The 19,482-nt window shown below is 32.9% G+C and overlaps 3 protein-coding genes, 1 long non-coding RNA gene and 1 pseudogene across 4 annotated transcripts; all 5 read left to right on the top strand.

The window, feature by feature from the left end:
- The first annotated feature begins 824 nt into the window (after positions 1–824).
- On the top strand, positions 825–2,009 carry LOC140888658 (putative RING-H2 finger protein ATL21A). The gene is made up of 2 exons (XM_073296356.1): positions 825–1,443; positions 1,531–2,009. The coding sequence occupies exons 1-2, from the start codon at positions 825–827 to the stop codon at positions 2,007–2,009; spliced, it is 1,098 nt and encodes a 365-aa protein (XP_073152457.1).
- Positions 2,010–6,112: 4,103 nt separating this feature from the next.
- LOC140891945 (putative RING-H2 finger protein ATL21A) lies at positions 6,113–8,527 on the top strand (annotated as a pseudogene).
- A 2,307-nt stretch (positions 8,528–10,834) lies between these two features.
- On the top strand, positions 10,835–13,041 carry LOC140890729 (putative RING-H2 finger protein ATL21A). Its single transcript, XM_073298742.1, has 2 exons — positions 10,835–12,039; positions 12,510–13,041. Exons 1-2 carry the CDS (start codon positions 11,469–11,471, stop codon positions 12,884–12,886), a joined length of 948 nt encoding a protein of 315 aa, XP_073154843.1. The 5' UTR covers positions 10,835–11,468; the 3' UTR covers positions 12,887–13,041.
- A 138-nt stretch (positions 13,042–13,179) lies between these two features.
- LOC140890728 (putative RING-H2 finger protein ATL21A) lies at positions 13,180–15,099 on the top strand. The gene is made up of 2 exons (XM_073298741.1): positions 13,180–14,013; positions 14,532–15,099. Exons 1-2 carry the CDS (start codon positions 13,452–13,454, stop codon positions 14,948–14,950), a joined length of 981 nt encoding a protein of 326 aa, XP_073154842.1. The 5' UTR covers positions 13,180–13,451; the 3' UTR covers positions 14,951–15,099.
- A 670-nt stretch (positions 15,100–15,769) lies between these two features.
- On the top strand, positions 15,770–16,273 carry LOC140892529 (uncharacterized). Its single transcript, XR_012152848.1, has 2 exons — positions 15,770–15,911; positions 16,012–16,273. It is a non-coding gene; the product is annotated as an uncharacterized lncRNA (long non-coding RNA).
- The last annotated feature ends 3,209 nt before the right edge of the window (positions 16,274–19,482 follow it).

Raw genomic sequence — 19,482 nt, 5'->3', positions numbered from 1 at the left:
ATATAGTTTTTTATGATTCAAGAAATAAAAATTGATTCAATTTAAGTTGATGTATGGTTAAATGGAATATTGAGTCCGTAATTTATTCGCGGTGGTGACAAGTTTTACCTCTTCAAGTTTCTCCTGAGGCTGAATTCAACACTTCAACGCCATGAAAATACACTTCATCTCAAATTGCTTCAGGGAATACAAATATTGACATGCTTTTAGCCACCCCTTTGGATTCTTTAGCACTACAGAATCATGTGTTGTTCTAAATGTATTCTTTTGGTTCCCAATTGCTTTGTAGAATCCGAACTATTTGGGAAACAGCCAAGCACTGATGCACTGAAAGCAATGTTTTTGATGAATTCTGCCTTCCTTTCCAGATTTTCCACAAACAATTTCTAATATGGGAATCCTTAATATTTCCCATGTTTTCTAAAAAAAAAATTTCAGCTGTCGATTTCAAGAATCACTGTCCGAATTCTCATCGAGGAAAAAATAGTTTGGAAAATTTCTACCTTTTAAATTAGAAGCACAGACAAAAGAATGTCACCTGCCCTTAAGTCACAAGACATGGATCATATCCTTTTTACAGCAAAAATCCAAGACTTTGTTTTGGTTTTGGTTTTTTTGTTTTTACAATGATTAGTGCCATATAGAACTAGGTAAGATTTTGTCCCACATAAACATAGTCTAAGCATTAATTGAAACTTAACATGGGATAATCCGAGCACATTCATATTGTCAGTATCTTCTTGGCAGAAAACGTACCTAAAAAATAAAATCCGGCTCATAAATACAACAAGAGATCCTTTTCAAGAACACCACAATGAGAAAACATGTACCATCCGCGGTATTGTTTCTTCGTATTGATCAACCTTGTTCCACTCATTCATTCCATCAACCAAAAATGCCCTGTTTCCTCATGTGGAAACAGCTATTTCTCAATACAATACCCTTTCGTGTTACAAGGCGAACGCCCTCAAATTTGCAGTAACTACACTTCTCTTGGATGCAATCCCGGGAATAAAACCATTTTGAGTCTCCCTTCTTCTGGAGATTTTTATGTGAGTGAGATTAACTACAACACACAAACGGTACAACTCTATGATCCCTCAAACTGCCTTCCAAGACGTCTCATGAACTTGAGTCTTTCGTCGTCTATATTCACATCTGCGTATTACCAAAACTATACATTTTATAGCTGTCCGGCCCCAAGGTATTTGATTGGTGGCTTTACTCCTATCGACTGCCTTTCTACGGATTCGGACACCGTTGTTGCTAGCTCCAAGGCTTCACCTGCAGATATGTGGCGAGTGTACCAATGTACCATAATCACAACTGCAAGAATACCGGTTTCTTGGTTAGGCCAGTTTGATAATAGCGGAATATATAGTGATCTTCAGCTGAGTTGGGTGGTTCCAAGGTGCGAAGATTGCGAACAATATCCAGAAACAGGTACATATTTCGAATCATGATACGCCTCAAGAACTTGTTTCATTTTATGTTACAACTTATTTTATGTTTGAAAACTCCCATTCATAGATAAGGGGCGGAGCAATTGGTCGAAGATTGTTCAATCACCCCTCCTCAGCCCCTTGGGCCTTGTTGCAAGTGTAATCTCGATGATAGCATGCGCCGTCTGCCAAAAGAAAATCCGTGATCTTAACCGAGCATCAGCGAGTAATGGTGATATTGCTGCGCCACCTCTAGCCATCACCTCCGCGGTGGCTTTGCCACCACAGTCCACCGGAGGAGGAGGAGCAACATCAACAACAACAACAACAACAACAACAACGGATGACCCGAAAGTCGACTCCTACACAATATCAATGAACTTTGAAGAAAAAAGTGGCACCTCATGTCCTCGGGGTTCCACTTGTGTAATATGTCTTGAAGATTATAGAGAAAAGGAGAAAATTAAGTGCATAATTTTGTGTCAGCATTGCTTTCATGCATATTGTATTGATCAATGGCTGCAGAAGCATTGGTCTTGTCCAGTTTGCAGGACTTCTCTTTCTTGATACATTGAATTATGTTTAATTTTAATTTTTTTTTATTATATAATCATAAAGAAAATATCTCATGCAGTTTATAATCATCTATAATGGGTCTTAGGCCGTAAATGCATTTTTTGGTTATGCTCTTGATCCCTTTGTGATATTGTTAAAAAAGAAAATGACTAGTTCTTTTACATTTCAATAAATGTATTATCTATCACTTATACTATTATCTTTCTCTCATATCTATTTTTTTTTCAATTTAGAAATAATTAAGATATTCATTTATTTTTAGAATATATAAAATATGTTATATTTAAGATTTCAAGCTATCGTCTCTGGTCCCTTGGGCTCTAATAATAAAGGTGCATGTAGACTTGGAAGTCTCTCCTGGATGACAGCAACCTGAGCCCGGAATTGGTTGGGTCATGTGTGTAGTGGTAGGCCCGCGGCCCAGGCCCAGTTAGAGCTAGGAATATGCTCTTGACCCCTTGTTCTTCATGTGTATTTATTCTTCAGCAAGCCGCATTTCATTTAGTTTATGACGCACGTGTGCTTGTACAATCTTTTTTAATTATTTTGGTATTTATATTAAAATAGAGATAATTTTATAATTATCAAGAATAATGAGGAGTCATACTGCAATTAAAATTAGATGAGTCAAATGATAAATATCAAAACAAATTGATCATTATGCAATTAAGATAAAATTAATACCAACCTACCATTTTATCTTTATTCACCACATCCCGAATATAATAGTATAGATAGACATGGATAAAGCGTTAAAATTAGCATAAAATATATATATAACAATTAATCAGAATCTCTTCACTTCCTCCTCCCTAGGACATGACAAAAAAGCAACCCTTTACAAGTATTCAGTACACGTGTCACTTTGTTAAAACTATCTCATATCAACTTAGTGGAAGCACCTTCATCCCCACCATTTCCTTAAAGTGGTACGCTAAACCCTTCCCATAAATAAATATCCATCAATTTTGGTTGAAAAAATTAATCGGAAAATGTAAATTTGATTGTTCGTGTAGACTTTGGTCTTGCGATTTCAGTATTTTACATTATCCAATTTTTTTTTAGTTATTACCTTCGTTTATTACAATTTGAATCATTATTCTATATGGAGTTAAGTAGACACTACACTTGATGTATCTAATGCTACGTAAACATTTTCTTGGTAGGAAAAAAAAACTAAACTTGTAAAATACCATAATTTCCTAAAGAATAACGAACAAATATCGATGCATTAGTCAGATAAACTACACTGAACAATTATTATAATGCGACAGTTTAGTTCAAAAAAATGTTGGTATGAAAAATCGACCAACTTGTATATATTTTTTTTCAATAATATTAGTCATTACTCTATTTGGTGTTGACTGATATTGATGCATCTAATGTCACACAAACTTTTTTCTTTTTTATAAACAAAGGAATAAACTTAAAGAAAAAAAAGACCAAAACCGAAAAATTCCCAACTTCTATTTTTTTTTCTTTCTTTTCATATTTGAGAAGTTCCTACCTTTTATATATGTTTCCCAGCCCCCAAAATGAAATGCTTCGAGTACTCCTGGAAGCATGGAAATCTTGGGAGATCCATTAATCTTTATACTTGTGCTGGTCATTTCATTTGTTTATCCAAATCTGTCGTCTCCAATTCTCACATGCGGAAACAACAGCTTCTTCATACAATACCCCTTTCATTTGCAGCAACTAGAGAACCATAAACCTCACCCAAATCCATTCATTCTACACTGTAACAAACAAGGAATCGCGGTTCTAACACTCCCCTTTTCGGGAGAGTTTTATGTACGTGATATCGACTATTTCGGACAAAAGATACGACTTTATGATCCGGATAATTGTCTGTTCGGGAGACTTGTGAACTTCAGTTTGTCCAAGTCTCCATTTTATAATTATGCTGTGACTTATCAGAACTACACACTCTTTAGCTGCCCGACGGAGCGGGTCGGATCGCGTAACTTGAGTTTCATTAGTTGTTTGAGCAACTCAACAGCTTCCATGTTGGCTAGTTATACTAATTCGTCTAATTTGGAGTCCAACTTCACGGGATGCAGTGTGATCATTAGTTTGCGAGTCCCGGTTTCGAAAATCGATCAGTTTGAGCATGAAGGATGGAGTACTGGTGATCTTTTCTTGGGATGGACTGTTCCTCACTGCGATGAAGATTGTAAAGGTAAGTCGAGACAGAAATACTTAATTTGAATATATATTTTAGGAAAAACCGCAATTTCGGTCTTATATGTTTGTCACTTTGCGATTTCGGTCTTTTTATGTTTTCATATTTCAGCTTTAGTCTTAAATGTCGAAAACGCTTACGTGGCACTATACACGTCAGCTCCACATCAGCACTGCAACGGTGCCACATCAGCGCCACGTCGGAAAAAGGACTAAAATTGCAAAAAAAAATAAAGATAGCGGACTAAAACTGAAATCTGAAAACATAAATGATCAAAATCGCAAAATGACAAACATATAGGACCAAAATTGCATTTTTTCCTATATTTTAGTGTTCTAAGTGTCAACGTTCACATATACGTTTGAAAAATAATAACTAAAATTGTCGAAAAAGAAATTAAAAAATTAAAAGACTTTGACAAATTAATATAAAAGAGGAGAATCTTAAAAACAAATATATGATAACAAAAATACAATTCCTGGCCTTTACACAATTAATTTCTTCCATAACTATATATACATCAACAAAAGAATCACTCGCTAGCTAATTATAGCTAACTTAAAGTATATTTTGACTCGATGGAAAAAGTTTGCAGTAAGATTCATGACCAGAACGTCACAACGCGGTGGCCACTTTCATCTGAAGATTTGTTTAATAATGTAAACAGCTACGGACGTACGTTGTTCTTTTATGTTTAATTGAAGTCTTAACGAACAAGTATTTCTCAAAAAATAAAATAATAATAATCTTCTTAACGAACGAGAAAAGTAATAATTAATTATACATTCTCCAATGCTTTAGGACGATCGAGTGTCTATGCCATTTCGTGTTGATGGCTTTAATTTGTAATTATGCGGCCTCAATTCTCCAATCATTAAATTATTAATTGTATAACTGAAATAAATCTTCTTCAACGTTACTTTGTGAATAGTTTAGTACTAAGATCTTATATTTTAAAAATAATACTTTTTAGCTTGTATTTTTTTTTAATATTGATTATTTTATAATCTAAATCATTATTCAATATAGATTAATATTTGATTAGTGAAGCTAGGCAAACACATTATTGAGATTGAATGTGATGAGAAAATATTTGTACTCATCCAAACAAATGAAAAAAAATAAAAATAAAACATACAACAGAAAACTAGCATATTGAAAATGTAGAGGAAAAAATTAAAATGATATATCATATATTGGTGATTAACCTAAATTATGAAATTATGGCATTGTCATTTTCATTTACTTGATTAATTTATTTTATCTCATATATAAATTGTTACGTGCAACACATGTACAATATTTAATATAATAAAAAAAATTAATATTATTTTAATATAAAATTAATATTTTTTTTATGGATGATTTTAAGTAAGGGATTGTTTAAAAAGTATTTTTATGTAATAAAAAAAAAATATTACAAACTTCGAATATAATATTGCATTTAGATCCATGGATTTAATTGTAGGAAGAGATCATTTGATTTGATAATTAATTTGATATGAATATAAAAAAACATCTGGAATCCAATGCAGCAAAAGCCCGAAGGAAAACAGTGGTGAGCATCATCATTGTAGTGTTGGTGGCCTCGTCGTTCTCCGCACTCTGCGTGTTGTTCTGCGCAGGCTGTTGCCTTCGCTTCGCCGCATTAATCACAGAGGAAATTCATCAAACACCTCATACGTCTGACGAAGGAGCTCCTGAAACGTACCGATTCGCCTTGCCTCCTAGTCCTGGCGAGCTGTCATCGCCGGCATCGGTGGAAATTGCTCGGCAGCATGAATTTTCCGACGATTATCTAACATATCATTCGTCTGACGAAGGAGCTCCAGAAATGCCCCCAATCCCCTTGCCTCCCAGTCTGGGCCGGTTATCATCGGCCATATGGGTGGAGGCAGCTCGGCAGCGAGAATTTTCCGATGGGTTCTTTACAGAAGACCTGATAATTGGCGGAGGGCAGTGTATTTCAGGCCCCAACGGTGATTCTTGTCCTATATGTATAGAAGAATATCAGCCATCCGAGAGGTTGAGGCGAATATGTGAATGTGATCACTGTTTTCATGCACGTTGCCTTGAGACATGGTTACAGAAGAAAACCACTTGCCCCGTCTGCAGGATTTATGTCTTCTGCTAAAGGTTAAATTTTTTTGATTTAGGGAAAATTGAGGAATTTTATATTTGTGTGATATTGGGTACTAGCATTATTATAGCATAAAATTGTAGTCTGATGATCTTGAAACCGAGTGAGATTAGTTTTTACTTTAAAAATATCCATTAGTACCAAGTAAAATCAACTGTATTGTGCATGAAAACAGTGATATTGTATGAATCATCTGACCATATTTTGTTGCGGTGTGAGGTGTCAGTCAAATTTTCTTCATGTTTCTCTTGTTTTACCATGTTTCATGTTTCTAGTCAACTTTAAATTTAGATAACAGACACCAAGTAAGCATCGATACAACACGAAAATACGTGTAACACGATCGATGAAGATTGCCCCTATCGGCTCTAAATACTGAACAAGTACCAAAGGCTATCAGTTGCATACTTGAAGAATGATTCATCATCAAGTCAACCGCAATGAAATTTCATGGAAATGTCTAAAGGAAAGTCAATTACAAGAAATTTATTTGCGGTCACATTCCGTTAGTTTTCGACTTTCTTACAACATCTTAGCTGATGAATGAAGAGTACACTTTCAGAGGTTTCTTGGATTATCATTTATAGGTTTTGCAACTTCAGAGTCGACTTATGGCGACTCAAACCCTGATTCTTTTCCTTCTCCTTTCTGTAGTGCAAGCTCAAAATGATTGCCCACCTACAAATTGTTACGGATTTGGCTCTGCCATACAGTTTCCATTTTGGTTACAAGATCAGCAGCCGCCTAAAAAATGTAGATCTCCAGGGTTCAATGTAAGTTGCATTGACCGAAATATATATCTAAACATCCCTTATTCTGGAAACTTTTATGTTAAATCAATCTTCTACTGCTCGAATCAAATACAGCTCTCTGATCCTGGGAATTGCCTTCCGAGGCGACTTCTAAGCTTGAATCTTTCATCTTCTCCATTCACGGCTAAAGGTTATGAATATTACACATTTTTCAGCTGTCCAAAAGGTCGGGTGAATTCAATCGAAGTCATTGATTGCCTAACTCCAGCACGGCTATAGTGGCAACAAATTATAGAGCTTTTTATTATCGAGGACTTTCGATGTGCAAAGAGATTCTTACGATTCCTGTTCCGACTCTTTCTTATTCTTTCTCTAAATCTGAATTTCCTGTCACCATTTATCTAACATGGGACACTTCTATCAGTAAGGATCTTCATAAGCTTTCTTTTGTTTTGTATATACCCTTCGTCTATAGCCGTGATTTATCAATTTTGAAAGTCTTGAAGGTTATTTGTTCTTGCACGGACATTGTACTATTTTTGGTCAAGATATTGACAAATTAAAAAGTATATATAAATATCACTAACATTAATAAAAATAACTGAAGACATTTTAGCAAATGTCAACAAAACAAAACTACTTATTAATTTAGTTTACAGGATATGTATCTGACTTGTTCTATCAAGTGAGGTAATATAACTTGTGGAATGTGTAAACCTTTTTCTTTATCTCCATTCATCAGCAAGAGAAAATTTCCCTGTATCTCAGCCCAAGTACCATATGGACATTGGCATGGAATAAAGTTACTTTATTTGGATTTGCATTTTCAGGTAGCGGTGCAGGGACAAGTGCAGGCGCAGCATGTGGGGAAAGTGATCGAACAATCTTCTTAGTCGCTGCCATGCCATTACTGATGTTGTTCATATCCGCTTGCATATGGATGGGGGCACGTGACAACCATGAGTCCAGCTTTTCGCTTACCCAATCTAATCAAGGCCTAGATGAATCCACCATTGAAACATACAGAAAGATGACAATCAGCGAAAACCAGCCTATTCCAGGGTCTAATGAAATGACTTGCGCAATATGCCTTGAAGATTATGTCCTGAACGACACTTTAAGGCTCCTGCCTGAATGTGAGCATTGCTTCCATGTCGAATGTATAGATAAGTGGTTAAGAATGAACAGGATATGCCCCATCTGCAGGGTCAGTTTGCAAGTTCATGATATCGGTCCATGCTAATTTTTATTCCTTTCTTGAAGTTAATCTCTATTTGTTAGGTAGTGTTTGGGTCTACGTTTTTCATTAACAATATTTAAAAAAATTGTGAAAAAAAAGCTAGAAGTGTTTTTTAGATGGTTTCCAAACAGTACCTTAATCAGAGTGAAAAGCTGGTTTAATTTTCAGTGGAGGTGATAATTTGATGATTGATTTTTGTGGATTCTTGGTGATGAATATGCAATTCTTGTGATTTTGTTTTTCGGTTGTGTTATTGGTTTCCTTGTAGTCTTAAATCTCATAAGTTATGAGCGTGCCTACGTTACATAAGAGTATAAATGTTGGATCATACCGAAGCATACATAAGACAACGTACATATACATGGAAACAATAGTCTCATTGTAAATTATTGGGATATCATCGGTCATGAACTCATAAAATATTTCATTTCCGTTACATCTCGGCCACATCAAAAAATTAAAATTCACCGCTTCGAAACTTTTTCAATCCAATCATAAATCTAAAAAACAAAATTTTTGTAGTTCTACTATCTAATCACATATTTATTCATTCTTTTTAATTTACTCTTTTATTTAATTTTCACTTTTATACTTAACTGAATAAGTTTTTCGGAAAGTAGAAAATAAAATATATTAAGATGATCAAAATAGAACTAACAATTAATATTTGTTTCAATAATTTTTTACATTGGCTCAAAAAAAATCATTTTTCCACATCAATAATATTCATATATTTAATTATAATTTTTTGAGTAATTAATATTTTAGATAATTAATTTTAAAAAATTTAAGTTATTAATGAATTTATTAAATATATAATAAAATATTGTATTTAATTATATATATTTAATAAATTAATTAGGTAAAGTGAAGTATTATATAGCACCAATGCATACAAAATATTATAAGAGCAAAAAAATATTTTAATGTTATATTTATGATTTTTCAAAATCTAAAATTTGTGTCTCAAAATATTTTAAATTATTATTCATATTTAATTTTTTTGGTCTGTCTCTAATTAACAGGAATATTATATAATCTACTTAAGAATTAAATATTGATTCGTATTTGCTTCATAAATCCTCTCCCATTTATTTATTTTTGACAGCTTTTGTTTCCTTCGTATTGAACAATCCACATTTTTTAGGTTGTTTCACCAAACAAATATTTTCATTGGTAAAATAAATAAAAAAAGAGTAAGAATAACGTATTATAAAAAATGTATTACCCGCTGAATGTGGGTACGTTTTTCAAATTTATTTAGGTAGATTTAGTAGGTTCTTTGTTCGATATAAGCAAGTTTCGAGTTCATGTTCAAATTTCGTCGATTGTGTGGACAATTTCATTACACTGTTGTAATTATGTACTTGTAATATTGATGTAATCTTATATTTGTAATCTAAAAAAAAAAAAAGAAAAGAACATGACAGAGTCAAATTGTGTGCAAAAAACACCAAAATATCATAAATATATGCACTAATTGGAGCACGGGGCAATTAAATATATATGTTTGGACTTGTTTCTTAACTTTTTAGTTCAGTCAAAAGATCTCAATTTAAGTGATAATTTCAAATTTGATCTTTTCATGATGAATACATTTTTAAAAAAAAGATAACAAACTCTGTTCGCCAAACACTGGCAGGAGTTTTGACCACTACACTACTAATGTTTTTTTTATTATTAGTAATAAAAATATATATACGATTATAAGGCAGTCGAGACCATTCAACAAGCAGTGAAAAGCAAATGACACTAGTCTAGATTTCTCACAAATCAGTCAAAAACAGTCGACACCAATCGAGATTTCTCAAAAAACAGTCAAACTCAGTCGATATAAGCTCGAAACCAGACACCAGTCGAGATTTCTTCAAAAGGAGTCAAATTCAACATACTCTATCAGATCAATATAAATTGAAAATCGGTTGAAACCAGTTTTATGTGAACCAAAAAACATTCGGAAATCTGTTGATACGAATTAGAAATAATTCCATATGAACTAAAAATCAATGAGGATGGATCTATTCACAATTTAGCTTTAAATATTCAACAAAAAAAACTGAAAAATGGTAATTATGCCTCAATTTTTGCCTTGCAGCGCATACATTACAACATTGACAGTAAAGGTGTTGTAAAAGATCAAGAACTTATTATCTTATTAAATTTTTAGACTTGCAGGGGAATTTGGATTTTCACTGGGCGGATGCAATTAGCCCGAAATTCTGAATGCAGTAATGTTTCTGTCAAGTATCCCTTCGAAACCAGCCAAGGTTCACAACTTTCGCGTCGCAACAACTTGAAGCATTTGGAAAAAAAACAACTGATGAGTACGCATCATTATATATTCCTTGGTTAAGTAATCCATGGCACGATTTCTTGAAAATCTTGCAGTTTTCTTGCTGATCATTGCAGACATGGTTAGGAAGAAAACCACTTGTCCTGTCTGCTAAAGGTTAATTTTTTTATTCAGGGAAAATCGTAGAATTTGATATTTGTGTGATATTGGGTATGAGAACAATCTCACTATTATTAGAATAGATTGTAGTCTGATATTCTTGAAACCGAATAAGATTAGCTTTTGCTTCCAAAATATCCATTAGTACCTAGTAAAATCAACTGGGTTGTTCTTGAAAACAGGGCCATTTTGTTAAATGGGCTCCCAGTCAAATTTACCGCGGTGTCAGTCGAATTTTCTTCATGTTTCTCTTGTTTTATTCATGTTTCTAGTCTAATTTAAACTTAAATATAGTAAGGATAACAGACACCAAGTAGGCATTGATAGAACAAGAAAATACGTGTAACATGATAGATAAAGATTGCCCCTATCGGCTCACAATACTCAAGTGCAAAAGGTTGTGCCTCAAATTAAAATATAAGTTGTATACTTGAAGAATAGGTCATCATCAAGTCAATTGCAAGGAAACTGCAAGGAAATGTCCAAAGGAAAGTCAATCACAAGAAATTTATTTGCACTAACATTCCGGTAGTTTTCGAATCTTATAACATCTTAGCTGATGAATTAAGAGTAGTTTGTTCTTGGTTCTTTAACACCTTCAGAGGTTCCTATCCCTGCCATGTTCCTTGGATTTTTTACAAGTACTCAATCTCAAAGTTTTTGCAACTTCAGCCTTGAATTATGGCCACTCAAACCTTGTTTCTTTTCCTTTTCCTTTCTGTAGTGCATGCTCAAAATGATTGCCCAACATCATATTGTTACACAGCTGGCCTTTCCATACGGTTTCCTTTCTGGTTAAAAGGTCAGCTGCCGCCCCAAAAATGTAGCTTACCAGGGTTCGATCTAAGTTGCATTGACCGAAAGACATATCTAAACATCCCTTATTCTGGAGGCTTTTATGTTGATTCAATCTACTACAGCTTAAAACTAATAACGCTCTCTGATCCTGGGAATTGCCTAGCCAGGCGACTTCTCAGCTTGAATCTTTCATCTTCTCCATTCAAAGCTAATAGTTATGAAAATTACACATTATACAGCTGTCCTAGATCTCGGGCGAGTTCTATCGGAGTCATTGATTGCCTCAGTAACTCCAGCACTGCTATAGTGGCGTTAAACGTTTATAGAACTTTTTATTTTCAAGATGTTTCAATGTGCAAGAAGATTATCACGGTTCCTGTTCCGTCCTATGTTTCTTTTCTTCCTACATATGAATTTCCTGTCACCATTGACCTGACATGGATAGCCCCTGACAGTAAGGATCTTCTGTGCTTTCTTTCGTTTAGTTATACCCTGTACTATAGATGTGATCATCAATCTTGCAGGTCTTGGAAGGTTAGTTGTTCTTGAATGGAAAAGATATTCTTGATTAGAAAAATTATAAATATCAATCACATAATATAAATAATTGAATATATTTAAGCAAATGTCAACTAAACAAAACTACATATTAATTTAGTTTATTGGATGCTGATGCTGTATATGTATCTGACTTGTTCTATTAAGTGAGTTTATATAACTTTTGGGAATGTATCAAACCTTTTTCCTTATCTGGATTCATCGGCAGGAGAAAATTCCCTTGTATCTCAGTCCAAGTACCATATTCAACACCTTAGGTTTCATCTAGTGATTGAATTATCTGATCCACCTCCCATAATTTTTTTTCAAAAAAAAATAGGCATGGACATTAGCATGGAATAAACTTAACTCTATCCAAATTTGCAGCGTCTGGTACAGGTGCAGGTGCGGCACATGGTCGGACATACGTCTTTCTTGTACCACTCCTTGCCATATCAGTACTGATACTCTTCATATCCTGTTGCGTATGCATGAGGCGACGTGACGAGTCCTGGTATTCGGGTACCCAAACTAATCGAGGTCTCGATGAATCCACCATTGAAACCTACAGAAAGATGACAATCAGTGAAAACCGGCTTATTCCAGGGTCTAATGATATTACTTGCGCAATATGCCTGGAAGATTATGTACGGAACGACACTTTAAGATTCATGCCTGGATGTGAGCATTGCTTTCATGTCGAGTGTATAGATAAGTGGTTAAGAATGAACAGAAGATGTCCCATCTGCAGGGTCGATTTGTAGCTCATGATATCAGTCCATGCTAATATTTCTGGCTCTCTTGAAGTTAATCTCTTCTTGTTAGTCAGGGTGAAAATCAACTGGGTTGTGCATGAAAACAGTGATACTGTATGAATCATCTGACTATATTTTATTGCGGTGTCGTCGAATTTTCTTCATATTTTTTTATTGTTCTCCATATTCATAGTTCTGGTCAACTTTAAATTTAAATACAGTAGGGATAACAGACACCAGATAGACATTGATACAACACGAAAATACGTGTAACACGAACGATAAAGATTGCCCCTATCCGCTCTCAATACTGAACAAGTACCAAAGGCTGTGCCTGAAATTAAAATATCAGTTGCATACTTGAAGAATGGTTCATCATCAAGTCAACTGCAATAAAATTGCAAGGAAATGTCTTAAGGAAAGTCAATTACAAGAAATTTATTTGCGCTAACATTCCTTAGTTTTCAACTTTCTTATAACATCTCAGCTCATGAATTAAGAGTAGTTTGTTCTTGGTTCCTAAACACCTTCAGAGGTACTCAGGCTCTTAGTTTTTGCAAGTTAGAGTCGACTTATGGCCACTCAAATCCTGTTTCTTTTCCTTTTCCTTTCTGTAGTGCATGCTCAAAATTGCCCACCAGCATATTGTTATGGATTTGGCTCAACCATACAGTTTCCATTCTGGTTACAAGATCGGCAGCCGCCACCAAAATGTAGCTCTCCAGGGTTCAATCTAAGTTGCATTGACCGAAATATATATCTAAACATCCCTTCTTCTGGAATCTTTTATGTTAAATCAATCGACTACAGCTTAAAACAAATACAGCTCTCTGATCCAGGGAATTGCCTTCCGAGGCGACTTCTAAGCTTTAATCTTTCATCTTCTCCATTCTTGGCTAATGGTTATGACAACTACACGTTTTTCAGCTGTCCAAAAGGTCGGGTGAGTTCAATCGAAATCGTTGATTGCCTCAGTAACTCCAGCACTGCTATAGTGGCAACTAAGTATCAAGAATTTTATTTTCAAGTATATCCGATGTGCAGAAGGATTCTTACGGTTCCTGTACCGACTAGTGTTGCTATTTTGTCTAAATCTGAATCTGTCACCATTGATCTAACATGGATCGCCCCTTCCAGTAAGGATCTTCCACGCATTCTTTGGTTTTTTATGTACCCTTTATCATAGCTGTGATTTATCAATTTTGCAAGTCTTGAGGTTATTTGTTCTTGAATGGACATTCTACTGTGATTGGGTCAAGATATTCTTGATTAGAAAAATATACATATCAATCACATTAATATAAATAACTGGAGACATTTAAGCAAATGTCAACTAAACAAAACTACATATTAATTTTTTTTTTAACAGGATTCTGATTCTATCTACATATGTATCTGTTCTGTATATGACTTTTCTATTAAGTGAGGTAATATAAATTGTGGGAACGTGTCAAACCTTTTTTTTTTTATTTGCATTCATCGGCAAGAGAAAATTCCCTTGTATCTCAGTCTAAGTACCATATTCAAACAATGTACCATTTGGACAGTTGAACATACTCAGGGGCCGGTTATTGCTGCTTCCTTATTATTATTATTTTTTTAAAAGAAGGCAATGACTTTTGCATGGAATAAAGTTACTCTATTCCCATTGCAGATTCGGGTACAGGCGTGGGTGCAGGCGCAGGCGCGGCAAGTGATCGGACAATCGCCTTTATCATACCAGCCCTTGCCGTCCCAGTACTGATAGTCTTCATATCCTGTTGCATATGCATGAGGCGACGTGACAGCCACGAGTCCAGCTATTATAGTACCCAAACTAACCGAGGTCTTGATGAATCAACGATTGAAAGCTACAAAAAGATGACAATCAGTGAAAACGGGCATATTCCAGGGTCTAATGATATAAGTTGCTCCATATGCCTGGAAGATTATGCACCAAATGACACTTTAAGATTCATGCCTGGATGCGAGCATTGCTTCCATATAGAATGTATTGATAAGTGGTTAAGAATAAACAGAAGATGCCCCGTCTGCAGGGTCGATTTGCAAGCTCATGATATCAGTCCATGCTAATATTTCCAGCTCCTCTCCTGAAGTTTATCTCTTCTTGAAGACAGAGTGAAATGCTTGTTTGATTTTCGGTGATGAAGTTCATTTTGATTATTATTCAATTTTGTGGATTCTTGGTGATGAACATGTCATTCTTGTGATTTAGTTTTACAGTTGTGTTATTCATTTCCTTGTATTCATAAATCATGAGTGTAAATGTTGGATAATTTATTTATTTTTGAAACCTTAAATGTTTGATCATACAAAGCATACATAAGACAACGTACATATATATGGAAACTATACCAAACCGATACGGTCATCTCATCGGTCATTTTGGCGAGATGCTAGCGTAAGGATATTACCCTTTGGTCCATTCCTCATAAATCATTAAGCAGATTCTGAAAAAAAATTTAATAAGAAGTAAATTCACATGGAATTCTCAATACAATAACGTTTCTGTACGTTTAAGCATATCCATTCGAGACCAGCCAAGGTTCACAACATTTGCATTGCAACAACTTGAAGCATTTCGAGAAAACAAGGAAACTGATGGCCACACATTATATATTTAGCTCTCCAGGATGTAAAACAAACACTCATAACAAAGTGCTTCGAACCCTGTTGCTCAAAATTAGTAATCCATGGCGCGATTTCTCCAAAATGTCGCAGTTTTCTTTATGATCATTGCAGGCATAGCAGCTGCTGTGCCTTCATGCCCGACCGTCATTAATCAACTCTCTGCTTGTGTGCCATACATCGAGGGAATACCGGATACACCGCCCCCTGCTTGTTGCAACAGAGTGAAGACCGCAGCTGGAGAGCAAAAGAATCAAAAGGACAGAGTAGAAATCTGCAACTGCATAAAACAAGCCATACCGGGTTTAGGCCGTCCGGTGATCCCTGCACGTATCGCTAACCTTCCCAAGAAATGTGGATTAGACTTCGATTTCCCACCAGTCGATGCTCACTACGATTGTGCCAAGTGAGTTTCCTTTATGATTCTTGCATGCAACAAATGCAGGGTTTTGTTCTATATATATATATATGATTATCGAGCTAATGTTATGGTTTTCTTGTCGCAGGATTCCGTCGAAAATGTGACCCCAATCTCCATACAAATGCATATATAAGAAGCTCAGCTCGGCTTATGTTTGGAATAAAGTTGCAAATGCATGGCAGAAGCAAACTTGTAGTACTATTTTGAAAGGGATTCAAACTTCTGAGTCTAAGTTATATTTGTAATAAGGATGAAGCTATAATATAATTTGCCTATCTTGTATTGCAATTCCATCTACACTAATTAATTTTATATTTAATAATATAGTTAATGCATTGAATCTTTTAGGCTCACATGCTAATGCCTGTGTAATTTACTTTTGGAAAATTTCAAGCTATTCGTATGATAGTAGTACTTGAAGTACTGTGCATCAAATTATGGATACTAGTAAGAAGCATGTGTTTTGTACATGAACAATGTATTATGTATAAAATAAAATAAATTTAAATTTACTCACATTTAAAATAAAAGTAAAATTAGTAATAATTAAAATTCAAATGATCTATATATTTTTAATTTTTTTAGATGTATTAAACTTCTAATAGTTGTTAAAGATCTTATGTTTGGGTATTAAATTTATTTTGATAAATGCGGATTATATTTTCACATTTACTTTTAATAATATAGTTGACTCATTTATATTGATGAATTTAATTTATAAATTTATTTTAATTGAGATTTCAAATTATCCATAAATTTTTAATTACATTTTCCGTTATTTTTTTATGCCCCTTTTCCATAAAATATTCATGCAATTGTGTTTCAACAAAATGTTATTTCTCTAATGAAACATTACTTACACTTTCACATATAGAATAGAAAAATATACATTTTATATATACATATATATATATATATATAATTTGAGTGAAAAATATTTTTGTTTGTCAAACATATATTCACTTCTATATATCATTTTTTAGGTTTCCTAAGGGTTATGTCAAGATGTTCATGCACTTAATTATCAAAATAATATATAATTTAAGAGAAAAGTATAAATTTACTGCGAAAAACTTTGTCATAATTTTATTCACTTTTTTTAAGAATTTTATTCACACTTTTATTAGTGTAATAGATTATATATATCCACTTTTAATGATTTTATTGAAAAAATATTTTTATTATCAAACATCTAATCATTTTTTCTATTAACTATTTTTAGAATATTCTTAAAAATTATATTTGAGCAAAATGTTATTTCTCTAATGTATTTTTATTATCAAATATTTAAAAATATTTTAAATATTTATTCAATTTTGACGTATCAATGGTTTCAAGTTTTTTTTATATATATAATATGTTGCAACCAAATGTTATTTTCTATTTAAAAAACATCATTTTGCTCCTCACATGTTTCGATTTTGTTGTCTTAAATTCATAGAAAATACGTTAAATCAATTCTTTGAAAGTGAATTTGTGTAATACAATAAAGGTGAATTGACAAATTATATTATATATATATAGTCAAGATATATATCAAAATATTGTATTCATCAATTGCACTTGTATTAAAATAGTATTTGGGGTTAACTTTACGAATGCAACATGAATCATGTTTTGAAAACCAATTAAAATGTTATGTTTAATGAGTTAAAAAATTAGCATATTATTTTATATTATATTTTTATTAATATATTAAATTGTAAAACTTATTCTTAATAACATATATGATGATATTCTCTCTCCATATAATAACATATATGATGATATTCTGATCTCTCCATATATTATCTTATTGACATATATATGATTAATTAGGATTTATTTTTTGTCTTTTTTTATTTTTTGGAAAAGGTCCCAAAAAAATCGTAATTAAAACGTAGAAAACGACTTTACCAAAATGCCAATTTTTTGTATTTGGAAAGAGGCAAACAGACAAAATTAATTTGGACTTTTGAATTTTCAATGACCAATTTTTCTCATTGTTCTTTTGTGCATTTCTTCCTCTCTTTTTTCTCGTTGCATCTATATTAATTAGGAAAAATTAGCATTTCAATCATGTATGTTGGCTTCATTTTGGTTTTGGTCCTGTATATTGACTTGTTTTGAAAAAGATACTGCTTTGTTTTTATTTTGGATTTAGTCCTACATATTGATTGTTTTGGTTTTGGTCCTATGTGTTGACTTACTTTTTGATTTTGGTCCTATACAAAGTTATGTTTTGAAAAAAAAAAGTACATGAATTTGGATTTTTTTTGGATTTGGTCCTATTAGTTGACTTGTTTTTTTTATTTTGATCGTGGAAAAGATACGGTTTTGACCAAATTAAGCTCGGTTAAGTTAGAATAAGCGCTTATATTTTTTATTTTAAAATAATAAATTAAATTTAGAATTTAGATGTTGACTTTCCAACTTCATCGCTTAAGCTTTTATAATAAATATTTTTTTATGATTTTATAATTAAATAAATTAGGTTTAAAATTTAGATGCTGACCTTCTAATTATTTTTTAAAATAATAATTATGTTCTAAAAGGTACAATAACTTGGTTTTTTTTTGTATTTTTCCTCCGTCGACGCCGAAACTGGAGGGAGCAGCAAAATTTTGCTTATTTGCAGTGTTCTAAAAAGCACGCTTAAGCGGCGATTAAGCGTGATAAAAGTGAAACATACCTAAAAAGCTCTACTTTCGAGAAAAGCAGAACAAAAAAAGTCAACCATAGTTGAGAACGATAAAAAAATATATTAGAGTGTTACTTTTTAAAAGAACGAAAGTATGTTTTAAATATATTTTTAGTTTTTTAGCTAATTTTGTTAATTTAGGTTGGAACTTATTTATATGATCATTAATAGGTGCTAAGTGGGCGAACACTTAGTGCCAAATAAAAAAAAATTGAAGTTACAGTTGAGAACGATATAAATGAATGTTTGTTTGTTACTTTTTAAAAGAACAAAAGTATGTTACATTTAATACATTAAATTAACATATTTTAGATTTTATTAAATTATTTAGATTAAAAAAATTTAAGCTAAAAAAAATAATTTTTTTTATTAGTTAGTTTTAGTTATCTCAAACCAATAAGCAGATAAAACATGAAAGAATAAAAAATATTTATTACAAAAATAATTAGAGATCAACTTCTAAATTCCAAAACATGATAACATACGAGACGAAAACCAAAAAACAAACCAACTTACAGGACCAAAACCAAAATAAGCCAACATATAGGACTAAATTCAAAAAAAAAATCGAGTTACAGGATCTTTTCCAAAACAAGCCAACATACAGGACCAAAACAAAAAAAAAACCAACATATAGGACCAAAATGCTAATTTTCCCTATTAAATTATATCTATATTTTTAGAAGTGTATGTATAATGAACAAAAATTTTTTTTGTCCAATTTCAAATAACGATAAATTGCCCATCTATTTATGATCACGCAGTTGCATGCGTTGATATATAGATATCTGTCACTCCACTCCTAGTTAATATCGTTTTATTATGAGTTTTAAATGTATATTTTTGCTCTTGAGTTGCCCCATTTATCAACTCAAA

The sequence above is a fragment of the Henckelia pumila genome, chromosome 3 (genome assembly GCF_033568475.1).
Source record: "Henckelia pumila isolate YLH828 chromosome 3, ASM3356847v2, whole genome shotgun sequence".
Classification (NCBI taxonomy): domain Eukaryota; kingdom Viridiplantae; phylum Streptophyta; class Magnoliopsida; order Lamiales; family Gesneriaceae; genus Henckelia; species Henckelia pumila.
This window is presented reverse-complemented; position numbering and strand designations above follow the sequence as displayed.

Excerpts from the sequence above, each read along its gene's own strand:
- LOC140888658 (XM_073296356.1), top strand. The coding sequence starts at position 825 with ATGTACCATCCGCGGTATTGTTTCTTCGTATTGATCAACCTTGTTCCA. Across the intron at positions 1,444-1,530 it reads CGAACAATATCCAGAAACAG|ATAAGGGGCGGAGCAATTGG; the intron begins GTACATATTTCG and ends TCCCATTCATAG.
- LOC140890729 (XM_073298742.1), top strand. The coding sequence starts at position 11,469 with ATGGCCACTCAAACCTTGTTTCTTTTCCTTTTCCTTTCTGTAGTGCAT. Across the intron at positions 12,040-12,509 it reads GACATGGATAGCCCCTGACA|CGTCTGGTACAGGTGCAGGT; the intron begins GTAAGGATCTTC and ends CCAAATTTGCAG.
- LOC140890728 (XM_073298741.1), top strand. The coding sequence starts at position 13,452 with ATGGCCACTCAAATCCTGTTTCTTTTCCTTTTCCTTTCTGTAGTGCAT. Across the intron at positions 14,014-14,531 it reads AACATGGATCGCCCCTTCCA|ATTCGGGTACAGGCGTGGGT; the intron begins GTAAGGATCTTC and ends TTCCCATTGCAG.